Genomic DNA, 16,627 nt, shown 5'->3' on the forward strand with positions numbered 1-16,627 from the left:
CCGCCCCGCCGCCTCGCGGGCGAGTCCGCTCCGGGCCGCCGCTCCCGGCCGGGCGCCCGGAGCCCCGCGCGCCTCCGTGGCCCCGCGCCTCCACCCGTCGCGCGCTCTCCCGCCGTGGCGCGGCGTCTGCGGCGCGCTGCGGGGAGGGTCGCCCTCGCCGCGCGCTCCCCGGGTGCCGCGCCACTCCCACGTCCAATGGCTTTCGGGGGGTGGGGAGTGGGGGGCGTCGCCCGGGGGCGAGGAGCCGCGGCCGGGGTGGGGCGTGTGCGCTGTGCGCGGCCGAGCGAGGCTGACGTGCCCGCCGGAGCGCGCGCCCGGGCGAGTGTGTGTGTGCGGGAGTGTGTGCGCACACGCCTCCGGGGGCTGGAGTGACACTGCAGTGGGTTTCTCCCTCGCGCCGGCCCTCCGGCTGCTCAGCCCCCCACCTGCCGCCACCGCTTTGGGAAGCAGCGGGGCTCTTTTATCTTCCTGAGCCTCCCTCTCCATCCACCCCTCCCCAGTCTTACTTTTCCTTTCACCCAGGGGGCTGCAGCTGGCCACCCCTCAACCGGTGCCAACACCTAAGCCGTTTCCAGTCTCTCCTTAGCCAGTCTTTTCCACTTATCCTTCTCTGGGGTTCCTCCACGAGCCAGCCCAAGGCTCCCCCATCCTTGGAAATTGTTTTGTTGGACTGCTGTACCGAGGCGTGTAAAGCTTGAGGACTTTATTCTTATTTTGATTGTTTTCATTTCCTCCCCTCTGGGCAACGGAGCAATGAAATTTCCAATCGAGACTCCAAGAAAACAGGTGAACTGGGATCCTAAAGGTTGGTATTTCCTACTTTTGGCGGCCCTCGCCCTGCCTCCATCTCCGGCGTGCGCGCGCTTCCGTGAGTGGAAGCACTCTTGCTCCCGGCAGCGTGTGTCCTGAGGCTGGAAAATGCGCCTGGGAGCCGCAGCGCGGGTGGGAGGAGGGCGGAGGCAGCGGGGGTTCCAAACCCAGATAGTGCCTGTCATTACCACATAATCGTTGTCCCTCCTGGATTGTTTCAAAAACCTAAAGATACACCAAGCCGGCTGTTTGGCTTGAAATCACACCAAGTGTCGGTATTTGCTTTTGACTTTATGTGTGCGAGTGTGTGTGTGTGTGTGTGGTGTATGTGTGTGTGTCCTTTGTTTCTGGTGATCTTTGTCTCTCTGGCAGATGGGTGGGGTGCCTCCCCCTGGACCTGGAGCTGCGCCGCCTGCCCAGGGTGTCCTCAGTGGGAAAGGTTTCCTGGCAGCAAGTGGGGCTTGGATCTGCAGCAACCGTCCCTGGAGGTGGCCCTTCTCGGAGGGCATATGGAATAATGGAGCCCAGGGGGCCTTTGGAGTCTTCCCTCAATCTTATTACCAAACCAGGCAGCTAATTTGGCTCGGATCGGAGTAGAAGTGGGAGGGGGGAAGGGTTTGCGAGAAGGGTGGGGCTGCCAAGGGCTGGGGAGGGGGCACGGAGTGTGTCCTCCTGAGCAGTAGTGTGGTTTACACGCTCTGATGCATGTTGGACAGTGTTCCCTCGGCGCAAAAGAGAGCGACTAAGACAGATTTGTGTGTGCCTAGCGTTGACCACCGTGTCTGTAATTAGCATACAGATGTTAAGGCCCCTCCTGAGTGATTGGTGTGGGAGCAGAACAAGTTGAAACCAAGTGTCCAGTTTTGACAAGAATGCGCTTTATCATTTCTCTCAGCTCCTCTGAAGCTGGGTCGGGCTAGGCAACACCTCTGTGTGTATTGGGTTGAAATTGGTTTATTTGATGTGTGCAGGTATGTTTAATGCTTTTTTACGACTGCATTTATTCTTTTCTCCAGACCAGAAAAGAGGAAACCCACTTATTTGTTGAGTGAATGTCTTATAAATTGACTGGCTGTTATAGAATGAGGGAAGATGTGTTGCCTGTTTCAACACTGAAGCTGTTACACCTTAATACAACCCAAACCCAGTCCAGTTTTGTCTGTTGATCTCTGGAAAGTGTGCCTTGGTTTATTTTATTTTATTTTATTTTATTTTGTTTTGTTTTATTTTTTGATCCCTGTAAAATGTATTTATTGAATACCTACTACTTACCAAATGCTGTCCCTGGAGATATAGTCAGAATAGTACAGACAAAGCCTTCTTGGAGTTTATAGTGAGGGAGGCAGACCTAAATCAATCAATGCACAGAAGAGTGCATAATTACATGTTTATGTATGCTCCATGAAGGAGAGCATCAGGATTTTAAGAAAGTGATAGATTGAGAAGGATCAGGGAGGGTGGGTAGTCAGGGAAGGTAGTCAGACACTTGTACTGAGACATGGAAGATATGTAGCGATTAATTGGCTACTGAGGAGGTGAACTGACCTAGAAGAGGAAACAGCAAGTGCAAAGGCCCTGAGGTAGAGGGGACATGTGTATTTGAGGAACTGAAAGGCAGTTTTCATGGCTAGGGCGAATAGCAAGGGAGAGTGTGTTTTGAGGTGTGGCCGGTGGATCCATAGGGTCAGACCCCAGAGCCTTGTGTTGTTGCAGGTAGGGTGGGGCTTTGGGGTGGGGGCAGGAGTGTTGCCTTTATCTTAAACCACTGAAAGGTCTCAAGCTGAGGAGAGACCTCATCTGAACTGAGTTTCAAAACAAGTGCTGTGTGGCTCTTGTGGATGTGAGGGACCAGATGCCATGGTGACTGGACCAGGGTGGTGGGTATGGGATGGAGAAGTGGGTGGGGTAGGGAGCTATGGAGGGCAGAAAATCAACAGGTTTTGTGTAAATAGAGTGTGGACATAGAGTCACTGAAATGACTGGGAAGGCAGCTGGGGCAGGACCAGTCTTGTGGGAAAGCTCGTGAGTTCAGTCCAGGGCTTGTTGAGGGGGGGATGTCCTGAGCCATCCGAGAGGTGTGTCAAGTGGGGAGTTGTCTAAAAAGTCATACTGGGATCTTCAAGGAACTCTGGTCAGGATGGAGGGCGGTGAAGCTTGCCTTGGCTTTGAGAATACGTTTCTATATGATCATCATTGTATATATTTATATCACAGTGCTAAACACAGATGAATCCAACATTTTACAGCTTGACACAGAAAGCAGTACGCAAGTAGCGTCTCCAGTCACAACTGATGGTGCTAAAAATGAAAAGACTCTGATAAAAATACCAACATTTAATGAGAAATCTTTGCATGCCAGGTGTTTTATGCACATTATTTCATATAGTTATTCTCATAATACTTATCCAGTGATATCAGTGCTTTGTCCCCACTTGATTGGCATCAGGATACCACTGAGCTACCTTCCAGTAAGATGCTCTGACTTCATGTACAATTGTTCTTGTGGGTGGGGTGATGGTAGTCTTTTCTAGCCAGGGGGTGGAGGCAGGAGAGGGGTCAGGAATGAGGGTGGCATGTCTCACACCTTATAGAACTATGTGTCAGGTGCTGTGAAGTGCTTGACATACATTAAAAAGTAAACAATTTATTATTAACTAATTACAATTTAACTAGAAGAATAAATTATTTTCTTTATTTAATCTTCTTTATTTAATCTTAGGAGGAAGATGCTGTCCTAATTTTACAGGTGAGGGAACTAAAGAACAGAGAGGTTGAGTAACTTACCCAGGGTCACACAGCTAGTAGATGGTGGGGTTAGACTAGAACAGGGGTCCTTATACATTCTTTGAGTCTGTCTCTGAAGTCTATCTCTTAAATTATTGGGACCTCTGGCTCTTGCCTGGTGAGGCTTGCAGAGCTCAAGGACTGGGGAAGCTCATTGCAAGGAGAAAGAAAACAATAAAAAGGAGTTGGGAGGGGCAAGGGAGGGAAGATTGAAAGAGGAGAAGGAGGAAGAGGAAGAAGAATGCCTTTTCTACTCATTCCTTTCTTCATTAACCCATCTGGCCAAACAGCATCTCTGCCTCTACCTCTGGTGGGCCCATCACTGGCCACTGGACAGACTTTGGGTCTGTTCTTTGGAGGTTTGGGTTTACACAGACAGACCAAGTATGTTTAGCAGGGCAGAGATGACGGGGAACCTAACATTAGAATAGAAAAGGGGAGAGACAGTTCTATGGACTGTAGGATTTGAGTATTAACAGACTTGAACCTTCAGGTGGAGATGCTCACAGATTGTGGAAGGAAGTTGTAATTATGATGTTTTGCTCACAGTCCCATTACCTGACAATTTAATAGCACAGAATGAAGGTGGATTGAGAGCAGATTGGTTTTGATTGCACTTGCGTGAATTAAGCAAAGCACTGTCAAGAGGTTTAGGTGCAAAAATAAGACCTAAATATAAAATGATTATTCTCTGGTGAGCTATGGCCTTCCTCCATATTTGTAAAGCTGAGCCTACAACAAATAGAGTAACTGCTTTTGTAGGACCAACAGAAAAGTAGGCTGGCACTGAGTCTTGGCTTTCATGTGCATTTTACATCGCTGGGGTCACTTGTGGATGATTTTTTGCTGAAAACTGGGATTGGTTTGCTGCTTTTGGGTATCTTAAGGGCTTTTAAAGATTTTATTTATTTATTTGAAAGAGAGAGAGAAGGATGAGGAGGAGGAGGAGAGGGAGAGGGACAAGTGGACTCTGCGCTGAGCGTGGAGCCCAACTCAGTGTTAGAGCCCATGATCCTGAGATCATGACCTGAGCCAAAATCAAGAGTTGGATGCTCAACCATCTGAGCCACCCAGGCGCCCCTCTTAAGGGCTTTTAAAAATCAGTAAGATCAGCAAACGATATTGCCACACCTCAAGTCAAGCAGATCAATATGGTATAGAAAACTCTGGATTTGGGGGCAAAAGAATTAGTTTCTAGAATGAGCCATAGCTATCATTAGCCGTGTGACTTTGGGCAGCCCATTTAACCTCTGGGTTTCACCCTCCTCCTGTGTGCAAAGGGGCCATTGACATGGCCTCTCTGACCCTATCTCTCCAACCTCTTTCTTGATTTGACCTCTGGGCTTCTTGTCTTCCTTTTGTTCCTCAGGTATATCAAACTTGTTCCTGTCTCAGAGACTTACACTTGTGCTTTCCACTACTTATAATGTGTGTTCACATGGCTGGCTCCTTTCCACCTTTGAATCTCACTCAGATGTCACCTTTTTAGCAAGGGCTTCCCTGTCCCATCTGAAGACCTCTCTTCTTGTTCCCCAGCCCTGTCACTTTCTATTATGTCACCTGCTCAGTTGTCTTCCTGGTACTTGTAATCATCTGAAAGCATCTTACTCATGTGTCTCAGATGATGCCAGCCTCCCTTGCTAGCATGTGAGCTTTATGAATGGAATTTCCTGTCTCATTGACTGTTATGTCCTCAGTGCCCCCAGGAAGAGCCTGGAACGTTAGTAGGCATTCAGTAACTTTTGCTGAATGGATGGATGTGTGGGGGATTGGAATAGAGAGGATCTCTAAGTCTTCACGTATGAAGGAAATTCCAGGACTCCTCCATGCTACAAAGGGCAAAGTACAACTAAGGAAAAAGGAAGGATATCCCTAAATAATGGGGTATCGGAAGGGATGCGGGTATTCCCTCTGCTTGCAAGCTCCCATTTCTCTGAAGTCTCCAACAGACTTTTCCTTCTGTTCTCCCTTTCACCAGGAGTGAAAAGGCTGGGGGGGCGGGGTGGTGGGGAGATAGGGGCTGGGGTAGGGAGGCCATGTAGCCTGACAAAGATATGGTTGGTGTCCAATTAGTAATTTGGCTCATGTTGGCCATTGACACGTAGCTCTTTTTAGGTATTTAAATCTACTTAACGAAGAAGCAAAGCTTCAGAGCTGGAGCTGTTTTTTTTTTTTTTTTTTTTTTTTAAAGCTGCCTTTTCAGTGCATACTTAAATGCAAAATTCCAGAGAGGCTTATACTGTATGTGTATAGCACCTTTCAGTTTACAGAACACTTTTTACAAATCATTTGTTCTTTAAACAACCCTATTTTGGTTGATACTGGAGCCTCAGACTTACTGATGGCAATGGAAAGAAGAAATGAGTTATTTGGGGGCCCAAGGCTGCAAACAGGCAGAGGTCGGGCCAACCCAGTCCTTTTGATGCTTATGTCCAGGATCATTTCCCTCAAGCTTTCCACCTTTCCAGGGTCTTTGTTGATCTCACACACTCTCATTGCCTCTTGTCCAAGGTGTATTCAGAAGTTTCTCTGAGAGATTTAGAGGATTGATCAGTGGGTCCCAAGTCCATGGCTGTTTTTGTTAGGTCATGCACTGGCTGGCACTTTATCTCATGAGTTCAGTTGAAGACCCTTGGATTTCACTTCTGCTCTCCTGGCTAAAAAGAGATTTCAGCATCTTGTGAATGTGAGCCACGCTCAACTTGCAAGGTTGCTTGAGCGCTATCTTTATTAATGTGTTTCCAAACACCGATTTGTATAGCATAGATTTTCTGGAAAGAAAATCGTCTATTTTTTATTTAATATCCAACTTTCAGGAGATCGGCATTCCAAATGGGATTAATAATGTGCCCAAATCACCACAATTATCCTAGAAAGTAAAAAGGAAAGATGGTTCCAAAGATTGTCTGGGCCAAGGTTGTTTTCCGGCAGGGTCGGAGGGAGGTTCATCATCCTCTTGCCAATGCCCACGATTGCTGGGTAGAATTAAGATGGGGCAGGTTGATTTTGCTATTTCACCCCGTTTCCAAAACGTATGTTTTGGCTCTGTAATAGTCTTCTCAAGCTATCATAACAAAATACCATAGACTGGGCGGCTTATACAATGGAAATTTATTTTCTCACAATTGTGGAGATTGGAAATCCAAGATCAAGGTGCCAGCAGGGTCGATGTCTGAGGAGAGCCCTTCCCTTGGGTTGCAGATGGCCACCTTCTTGCTGTACCCTCACAGTGGAGAGAGAACACTCTGGTGGCTTCCCCTTCTTACGAGGGTTACCAGTGCTATTGAATTAGAGTCCCACCCTCATAACCTCATTTAACCTTAATTACCCTCTTAGGGCTCTATCTTCAATACAGTCACGTCAGCAGTTAAGGTTTCAACATATGAATTTTGCAGGGGACACAATTCAGTCCACAACAGGCTCTATATTAGCATCATAAATCAGGTGCATTTAAAAAAGACAATGTGCACTTTGCAGGAAATTGGAACACTTCTACCACAACTGAGATAACGGCACAAAGCGTATCTACTATAGGCACAGAACTAGGGGCCCTTTGTTGGCAAGAGAAAGGCTATTGAGATAGTGGATTCTTTTTACTTTTAGTCCATAGAGAATTAGAAGAGTTTAATGAAACAGAATAAAGCCATTTACTGATAGCCAATTAGAAGGTTTCAGTTTGGATAGCTTCCTTGGCTCATGCATAAAGGTGAATTAAAGGGAGGATCTTCTGCTGTACTCGGATTCTGTTCTAAAGGGCACTTACAAGATGAAGCGGATGGAGATGCAGTCCATTAGGGGCTCAGCTCTGTATGACTTGGTTATGGAATCTACCTAAATGGGGCACCAGCACCATGTCAGTTACACCCACCTGGCAGATGTTTTTATGGTGGTCAGCAGGGCTATCCACTTTTGGGCTCTGGTCTTGGTGGTTTTCTCAGTGGAGACTTTACTGTTGATCTAGGTCAGGCTCATGCCTATTACCCAGGATGGAGAAACAAAAACCTCCTATTTAATTTCCAGAACATTTATTTGTGGTTTGCAGACGGAGTTTGAGATTTTTTTTTCCTCCCTTCATAAGTGTCTGGGACTGAGTACTATGAGTAAAAAACGAAACCTGACTTTCAAATCCTCCGTTTAGGGTTGGGGTAGTGGTGGTGGTGAGCGCCAGAGCCCTTGGTAGGGGGGGCAATGGTCATGGGGTGGGGGGAATTGTGTTCTCTTTCTCCTCCATTCCCAGAGCCAGGGAGGTGGGAGAGATGGCTGTAAGAGGTGGTGTGGAGGGATAGGTAGGTAGGTATGTAGGATTTCAGGGGATTCCGTTTCCCATACTGCCACTAATTTTGGTTCCATGACTTCCCGCTGCCATGGAGGGGACTTTGAAGCAGAGTAGAATGGTGGCACAACATAGGATTTGGAGAGTTAACTGCTGCAGTACACAACCCACATCATCACAGGGAACTTTACCTCTCTCATTCCTATTTCCCTTCCTTATTCCTTCATTCTTCTCTCCCCCTGTCTTCCTACAGAGTTCTCATCTCAATCACTATCTCTTATGTGAAGGATCCTAATTTTTTTTTTTAATTCAGCTACCCAATGTAGGGGTGGTAGTAGTGTTTTCAGTTTAAAAAGAGATGCTCGAAGAGAGTGCAGATTTGCTCAAGTGTTAGAAATCTGGAAGTCATGGTGGCCTTTGCAGAGTGGCCCCAAGTGCTATTTGTATTCCTTTTTTTTTTTTTTTTTTAAGATTTCTTTATTTATTTTAGAGAGAAGGAGAGAGGGAGTGAGCAGAGGGAGGGGCAGAGGGAGAGGGAGAGAGAGAATCTTTTTTTTTTTTAAGGTTTTATTTTTTTAGTATTTTTTTATTATGTTATGTTAATCACCATACATTACATCATTAGTTTTTGATGTAGTGTTCCATGATTCATTGTTTGCGTATAACACCCAGTGCTCCATGCAGTATGTGCCCTCCTTAATACCCATCACTAGGCTAACCCATCCTCCCACCCTCCTCCCCTCTAGAACCCTCAGTTTGTTTTTCAGAGTCCATTGTCTCTCATGGTTCATCTGAGAGAGAGAATCTTAAGCAGGCTCCACACCCAGCATGGAGTCTGAGGCAGGGCTCAATTCCAGGACCTTAAGTTCATGACCTGAGCTGAAATCAAGAATCAGGCTCAATTGACTGAGCCATCCAGGTGTCCCTCTATTTGTATTTCTAAAACAATTTTAATACCAGGAAAATGAGTTTCTTATGTGTAAGCATGTCTGTAAGCCCCCAAAATATCAAATATTTTAGCAGGATAAAGACAAATAGCATAACTTATCGAATTTGATGAGCCTGACAGTCTGTATAGAGATGCTTGGTATCAGGTGTGATATTTGACAATTGAACATTTACTCACTTTTATCATATGAGACGAGAAAGCAGTATCCAAATGTTTAAGAAAAACTGACGGGAGAAAAAGCTTAGAGATGAAAGGATTCTATCCATTGACTTATTTTTCTCTGTCTGCAAATTTGGGGTAATCTATTGTTACCCATTTTAACCATGAACCAACCTGGGTCAGCTCCCAGATTCTACTGGTTGAGAATATTGCCTTAGACTAAAGGCATTCATTTCTCATGTTGGAATTTGAGGCCATATGGGAAGTTATGGTAGATCTGGTTTAGCATATACATCCTTAAACCCTGGTAGATGTAAATGTATGTTATATTCATTTAACTTAGCTTCTGGGCTAGATGCTACCCTCTCTACAGCTTAAGGTGGAAGGATCTGGGTTCTAGTGCTGGCTCTGCCACTCTTATGGTAAAGGAGAGAGTTGAGATGTTGATGGCTCAGTTACCTTCATGCCTTGATAGTCTTAGATCGCCTGGGTTCCAGTTTGAGCTTTATCATTTACTAGTGGCTGATTTTGGCAAGTAGCTTCATTTCTCTGTGACAGTCTCATCCGTAAGGTGGAGATGATGATAGACTGTCTTCCTTTTTTTTTTTTTTAAAGATTTATTTATTTATTAGAGAGTGAGAGAGAGAGAGCAGATGGTGGGGCAGAGGGAGAGGGAGAGAGAGAAAGAATCATTAAGCAGACTCCCTGCTGAGCGCAGAGCCCAACACAGGGCTCCATCCCAGGATGCTGAGATCATGCCCTGAGCCAAAATCAAGAGCCGGCTGCTTAACCTACTGCGCCACCCAGGCCCCCCAGCCTGTACTTCCTTGATTCATTATGTGGATCCAATAAAATGACCAATGATCCAATAAAATGCTAATTCTCAAAAGCATCTTGGAGCATTGCAAAGGTTCCATGAGTGTTCCTGCATTATGTTCTTATCACGGTTGAAGGGGTCCCTGTTCTGTGAAGTCACAAAAGACTCCAGCTCCAGTCACTTGAGGAGCATCTGTTTCATTTTCCAGATCATTGGGGAGGGCGGCCTATTGCACAGCCCCCCCTTCCTGGGACTCTCTTTGACTGTCAGTATTCTTATCCCAGGTTTAAAAAAACCTAGGTTATTTGGGTCAAACCAGAGAAAAGACCAGAGGAAAAAACATAGTTTGGAGTCATAATACTTGAGTATTATTCTACCAATAGAGTTCTTGTTCTACCAATTTTATTAGTAGACAATAAATTGGGCAAGTCATTTAACCTTTCTGAGCCTAAGTTTTCTCCTGGGTAAAATAAAGATCACAGTCAGCACCTGTTTCACAGTTGCTGAGATGATTAAATGAGTTAATAAATGTGGACAAGCTTTATAAACTGTTAAGTTCTAGACCAGCATTTCCTGAAGTGTGTTCCATAAGATACAAATTAATCTCCTCAGATGCTCTGAGGAAATAAAAAATGGTTTCATGGTTGGTTTACGGGATGGTGTTTTCTCTCTCATTCTTTCCTAGAGAGTGGGTATTGCTGTGTAAGAAAAACTTTAATATTTGGTGGCTTAAACCAATGACAAATATTTATTATCTCATAGTTTCTGTGGATCAGGAATTTGGGAACAGCTTAGCTGAGTGGTCTGGCTCTGGAGTCACTCAGTGATTGTGGTCAGATGTCAGCTGGGGTGCTATCATCTGATGGCTTGACCGGGGCTAGGAGATCTACTTCTGAGATGATGTGCTCATGTGACTTGCAAACGCTGCTGGTTGTTGGGGGAGAGGCCTCATTTCCTGCCAATGTGACCCTCCCCACAGGCTGTTTGAATGTCCTCCCAACATGGTGGCTGGCTTCCTCCAGAGCAAGCCATTTGAGAGAGAACAAGGCAGAACCGATGATGCCTTTTATGACTCAACCTCAGAAATCACATATTGTTCCTACAACCACAGTCTTTTCATTAGATGTGAGTTACTAAGTTGAATTCATACTTGGGATGATGAAGCTCACTTTGGAAGGGAGGAGTAACAAAGAATTTGAGGACATATTTTAAAATCACCGTAAGCATTTCCCCTTCTTATTTATTGAATATACACTAAGTTCCAGGTACTCTGCTAAGTGCTTTATAGCCATTATCTCATCAAATCCTCTTTATAGTCCAAAAAAACCAGATGACATTATTATCCCTGTTTTCTGAATGAGGGGACTAAGTCCCACAGAGCTTGAGTAACTTGCACAGGGTTACGTTATAGTTCTATGGCTTAAACTGGGTCTGTCTGTTAATGTTGGAGCTCTCACCTCTACCTGTACACTGCCCCTGGTAACCCTGTAGTACAGAAGCCTGGTTGATTTTGTTTAGCTCTGCATTTCCCACTTACCACAGAACAATGATTCATGGACCTCCATTTACCCCTCCTACTACCCACTACTCAAAGTGGTATTTCAGAAAGACAGTGAGTGTGATGACGATTTATATAAAATATGAATATACGGTCTTGTAATAGATCCCAGTATACCTACCAGCCCAAGCTGATTATTCAGATACAAAAAGCATCTATTGAGCCTGTCCTGGGCAGGTGCCATGCTATGTGTACATCTGTAGAACATTCACCAAGAAATGACCGCATGATAAGCCCAATTTCTTCTGAAACCAGAGACCACGTGATAACTCACTGGCCCACTTCTTCTCCAGATTCCCCTTCTATGACAACCCCCTTCCTTTACAGATCCAGTGCCTGAAAACCCAGCCTCCTTGGATAAAGCCCGAAGAACAGGACATCCTTCAGGCTGAGCAGCAGAAATGCCAGGGAATGGGTGTCTGGTGTGTTTCTGCAGCAGACCTGTGTCTGTACTGTGTGACTGAAACAGAAGTCAGAATGTAGCCAGCATGGCAGGGATGACGTGCTGGGGGATGAGGGGCCCAGCCAGCCCATGGGAAAAGCCACTGGTGGACAGTGCTCTGTGTCATATTTTGAGTAAACTTTTTTTTTTTGACTACCCTGTTGCTTTTCCTGCACGTTCTTGAAGAGAAAACAATTTCCAGGAAGGATGCATTCGATGCCTTAGAGGGCCTCATGTTTCCGAACACGGCATGCCTGGCTTCTTCCCGAGGCAATTTTACATTCTGAGGAAAGTTTTGGAGCTTCTGTGTCCTGAGTGAGAGGAGAGTGAAGACAGTTTCTTTTGAGTGCGACCACAGGCTTTGTGGAATATGTCACTTCTGGCACAAAATGGCAAAGAGGCCCTAGGACTGGGAGAGGGCGTTGAAAGAGGCTGCCGGAGCCCCCTCCCCCCATCACATTCTGGAGCCAACTCTCATGGCGTCTGTAACCATAGTAACCACAGGCTGCGAGTTTCTCGGGATACTGATATGCCATTGTACTTACCTTCTGGTCCTGTTATTTCCCCCTCTATTCCTTCATCCAGGAATGACCCCGCCACCCCCTGCCTCCACTTACCCCTGCAAAGAGATGGACTTTCAGAGGGTTTTCACTTCTGACTGATTCTTCTATTTCCTGAAGCCCCATTTTCACTTCCTGGACCTATAACTGGTTCATTATGAAGCAGATGAAGCCACATGCACGTCATTTCCTCAGCATTTCCACTTTACTATGAACAATTGCTCGTAAGTCATCTAGTGTACGTGCCGTAGGTGTGATTGTAACTGCAGAAGGATGGTGGCTCATGGCACTCTGTTTCAAATAACGCTCCTGTGGTTAGTCTGGTTGAGATCTCGGGAGTATTTGGATGTGTTGTGAAAGAATAGGGAAAGCCAGTGAGGCACAGTGAGGAGAGCACTGGTCTCAGGAGACCCGGAGTTTGATGCCGGCTGGAGAGTGAAGCGCGCATGGCGGCACGAGGGTGGGGCAGTGGGTGCTGGCCATGGTGTGCAGGGTATAGTAGGTCCTATGAAAGACTTTTGTTGCTTTCTTAGAATAAGGCGAAGGCACTGAATGGTTTGAAGTAGGAGGATGACACAATCAGATTTGCATTTTAAAGATTATTTCAGTCACTCATCAATTAAATGGTTGATTCAGCAGATGTTTATGGAGGATGCTTCCAATGGGCCGGGCATGGTGCTGGGTGCCTGACTCACCTGGGGGACTTTCTGTCTCCTTGTAAGAATCATAGGAATGTTTGAAAAACATCTAGGCAGGAAAAAAGCTCTTCTTGGCATCTTTGTTTTATGATAACCGGTTCCAAACTTCTGGTTGCAAATGGGAGGTGTATCTTAAAACCAGGCCACTGCATTTTCAATTTCTGTTAATTATAATAATCTTTTCCCTGGCTTTGTTATGTGGCCCTTGATTCTGTCATAATTTACATATCTGGAGTCAATTAATTAATAAAACTATGGAGTGCCTGTATTTTGTATTTCAGACGCCTTTCAGGAGCATTTGGCTATCAGTCCAGCATAATGGGCCTGAGAAAAATTGCCAGCATCCCCTTCATACCCACTGTCACTTTGTGTCTGGAGTGTTGAGAGGCATTGTGACATTGGGGTATTTCTCCTTTGACTATAATGGGAACCCCTGAGTCTCTGTGGCCTCAGCTCAGAAGGCCTCCCAAAAGCCTGAATTAATGAGACACTATGATGTGCGGGTCCCTTTCTCTGGCGGGGTGAGAACACAGCTTTTATAGGAGCATGAATGCTTGCTGTCAGGCAATAATGTCTGCATTCAGATTCAGTTCTAAAGGCAGGCGGAGCCGACAGCCACAGGGGGTGGGATTTGAGAAACCCTCTGAGTCCTTGTCTATTGCTGAGCCACATCAGTCCTTCCCATGACCATCAGATCGCCTGAAATCTATGTTAACTCTTCATCAGCAGCCTTTCATTCATCTGCGTGGTTATCCCTAAACATTTATTGAGTGAGTGCCCGGAGAAATGGGGCTAGGCACCAGACACAGAAAGATGGAAAAAGACCTGAGGCTTTATACCCAGAAAAGTCACAGTTTAGCTGCTGAGCCAGGTGCATAATCAAGTATCATGATATACCATGATAAAGGTGCTGATAGAGGTATGGATTAAAATATCGTCTCCAGAACACATCTTGTTAAAATGCAAATGTCTTTCTTTGGGATAACATATGAACTCTCAATTACCCATTGGTGCAGCCGAGTTAATCAAATTCCTAAGAGAGAGCTGGGCCAAGAGGGAATGGAACACAGGACCCAAACATATTGATGGGTTGGTGTAAAGTAGGGAAGGGAAAAGTCAGGAGCAGGGAAGACTGGCCTTGGGAAGGAGCCACAGAGGGTGCACCTGGAGGACGCTGGAAGTGAAGGCTGTGTGATGGGGGTGGGGGGATGAAGGTGTCTCAGGGGTAGAGGGCAGAAGGTGCCCAGAGGACAGGAAAAGGACATCGAAGGCAAACTTGTGTAATGTTATCCAGTTCATATGAAACTCACTTTAGGAATTGGAAAGGACTTTTTTTTTAAAATTTTATTTTATTATGTTATGTTAGTCACCATACAATACATCATTAGTTTTTGATGTAATGATCCATGATTCATTGTTTTCGTATAATACCCAGTGCTCCATGCAGTATGTGCCCTCTTTAATACCCATCACCAGTCTAACCCATCCCTCCACCCCCCCCCTCTAAAACCGTCAGTTTGTTTCTCAGAGTCCATAGTCTCTCATGGTTTGTCTCTCCCTCCGATTTGCCCCCTTCATTTTTCCCTTCCTTCTCCTAATGTCCTCCATGCTATTCCTTATGTTTCACAAATAAGTGAAACAATATGATAATTGACTTTCTCTGCTTGACTTACTTCATTTAGCATAATCTCCTCCAGTCCCATCCATGTTGATGTAAAAGTTGGGTATTCATCCTTTCTGATGGCTGAGTAATATTTCACTGTATATATGGACCACATCTTCTTTATCCATTCATCTGTTGAAGGGCATCTCGGCTCTTTCCAAGAAATTGGAAGGGACTTTTGAGACCTGTAAAGGTTCTTCCAAGTTAATATCCCAAAGTGTAGCCTCATGACCTCTGGAGTCTACAGAGGTCAAGTGACTTGCCTTTGACCAGACAGCAAAGAGGGACAAAGCACATCTTTGCATCCTTATCTGCTAGCCTCCATTATTCAACACTGTCTCTTAAGGTAATGCCAACAGGTGCTGGGGCCTGTTTTGAAACCCTTTCCCTTCCTTTGGGAAGAATTAATGAAGAGCTATAGCTGTGTAGAGCCTAGAGCATATTAGTTCTGAGATTCCAAACTAAATTTTATAATAGTATGGTGGATGTGGGTGTATATTCAGCCTCCTGGGGAAGACATCCATTCATTTGTTCAGTGAATATTTACTGCATGTCTTCTTTGTGCTCAGCAGTGTTCCAGGCCTGGGGTCCAAGATTGAACAACACAAAATCCCTGCCCTCCCAAAACATACCACCAGGCCAAACCTCTCAGTCTGTCTTGTAGACACTCAGGTCAACTTCCTCTGCATCGTAGAAATTTTTTTCAGATGCACATTTGACACATGAAGGAGTTTAAGCAATCTTATAATAATGGAAATGAGGCCATTCTGGTGTTGCATTGCTCTGCAAAAAATGTGTAGTTTGATAAGTTTGTAGGGAATGAGTGTTGATCCTGCTGAAGGCAGCAACATTTTGTTAGAGAATTCAGTGATGTCGTAGAAGGCCTCAGAGCTGCTTAGTTTGTACTGGACTTTTTTTTTTTTTAAGATTTATTTATTTTATTTTAGAGAGTGAGAGAGAAAGAGAGGTAGAGGGGGGAGGGGTGGAGAGAGAGAAAGAATCTCAAGCAGACTCCCCTCTGAGTGCAGAGCCCGACGTGGGGCTCGATCCCACAACCCAGAGACTAGACCCGAGCCGAAATCAAGAGTCGCACAGCCAACCGACTAAGCCACCCAAGTGCCCCTGAACTTCTATGAAGAATCTTTGTTCACTAGGACTGTGTGGCCTGAGCACATATCACTGGGAAGGGAGGAGAGTGTGAGTCTCCCCCATGATGACGTGTAAATTATCTCTGAGGAACTGCAAGAGGCCGAAATGTTAGGTACTTAAATACTCTGTCTTTCTCATTCTCTCTCTCTGGCAGATGGGAACTTCTTGCGACACATGATTCCCAAAGTGTCTAAATTTACATATCTTCTGAATAGGGGGAAATTGGGGCATCTGCTGGTTATGAGCCTGGCAGTCTCTTTGCTGCATCTGGGATGCTGGGGCAGACTGAGGCCAACAGACAGTAAAGGACGCCAGCCTGGGTCACGAAAGCTTAAGGAGGCAGCAGCCGGTTGGACTGGCTGGGTGTCCACTGGGAACCCCGGGGGTGGGGTGGGGCTGCAGGAATCTCACCTGGGGTTTGAGACAGGGTTGCGCTAAGGCCACATTGCCATGCCAGTTTTCAGCTGAGTGGCTGGGAGAGACCTGTACGAGCCATCCTGCTAGTGGCTTCCAGAAGTTTCTGTTCTGTTTTAAACCAGTTCTGGTGATTGAGGAAACCCTGCCCAGTGGTACTGAGTGCTGATGAGCGTACCAGTGGCCCCGCTGCTGGAGATGAGGGGTGTGTGATGAGAAGCTGTGTAAGAGCCCACGTTTGTCCCCCAGCTCTGCCACAGCAAGCCGCTGGTCTCAGGGGCTGACCTACCTCTCTGTGCCTTAGCATCCCCATCGGAGATCCAGAAATGATGATAACACCCATCCCCTAGG

At 45.9% G+C, this 16,627-nt stretch overlaps 1 protein-coding gene across 1 annotated transcript in view; it reads left to right on the forward strand.

Annotated features, from left to right (window-relative positions):
• Nucleotides 1-753: 753 nt before the first annotated feature.
• The window catches only part of KCNK10 (potassium two pore domain channel subfamily K member 10), a 122,265-nt gene continuing 106,391 nt past the window's right edge, over nt 754-16,627 (forward strand). Inside the window, exon 1 of the mRNA XM_034992235.1 lies at nt 754-805. Coding sequence (XP_034848126.1) covers nt 754-805 — 52 coding nt within the window. The remainder of the gene's footprint in view (nt 806-16,627) is intronic.

Source organism: Mirounga leonina, unplaced genomic scaffold (assembly GCF_011800145.1).
Source record: "Mirounga leonina isolate KUSES-001 unplaced genomic scaffold, KU_Mleo_1.0 Mir_82, whole genome shotgun sequence".
NCBI classification, from domain to species: Eukaryota; Metazoa; Chordata; class Mammalia; order Carnivora; family Phocidae; genus Mirounga; species Mirounga leonina.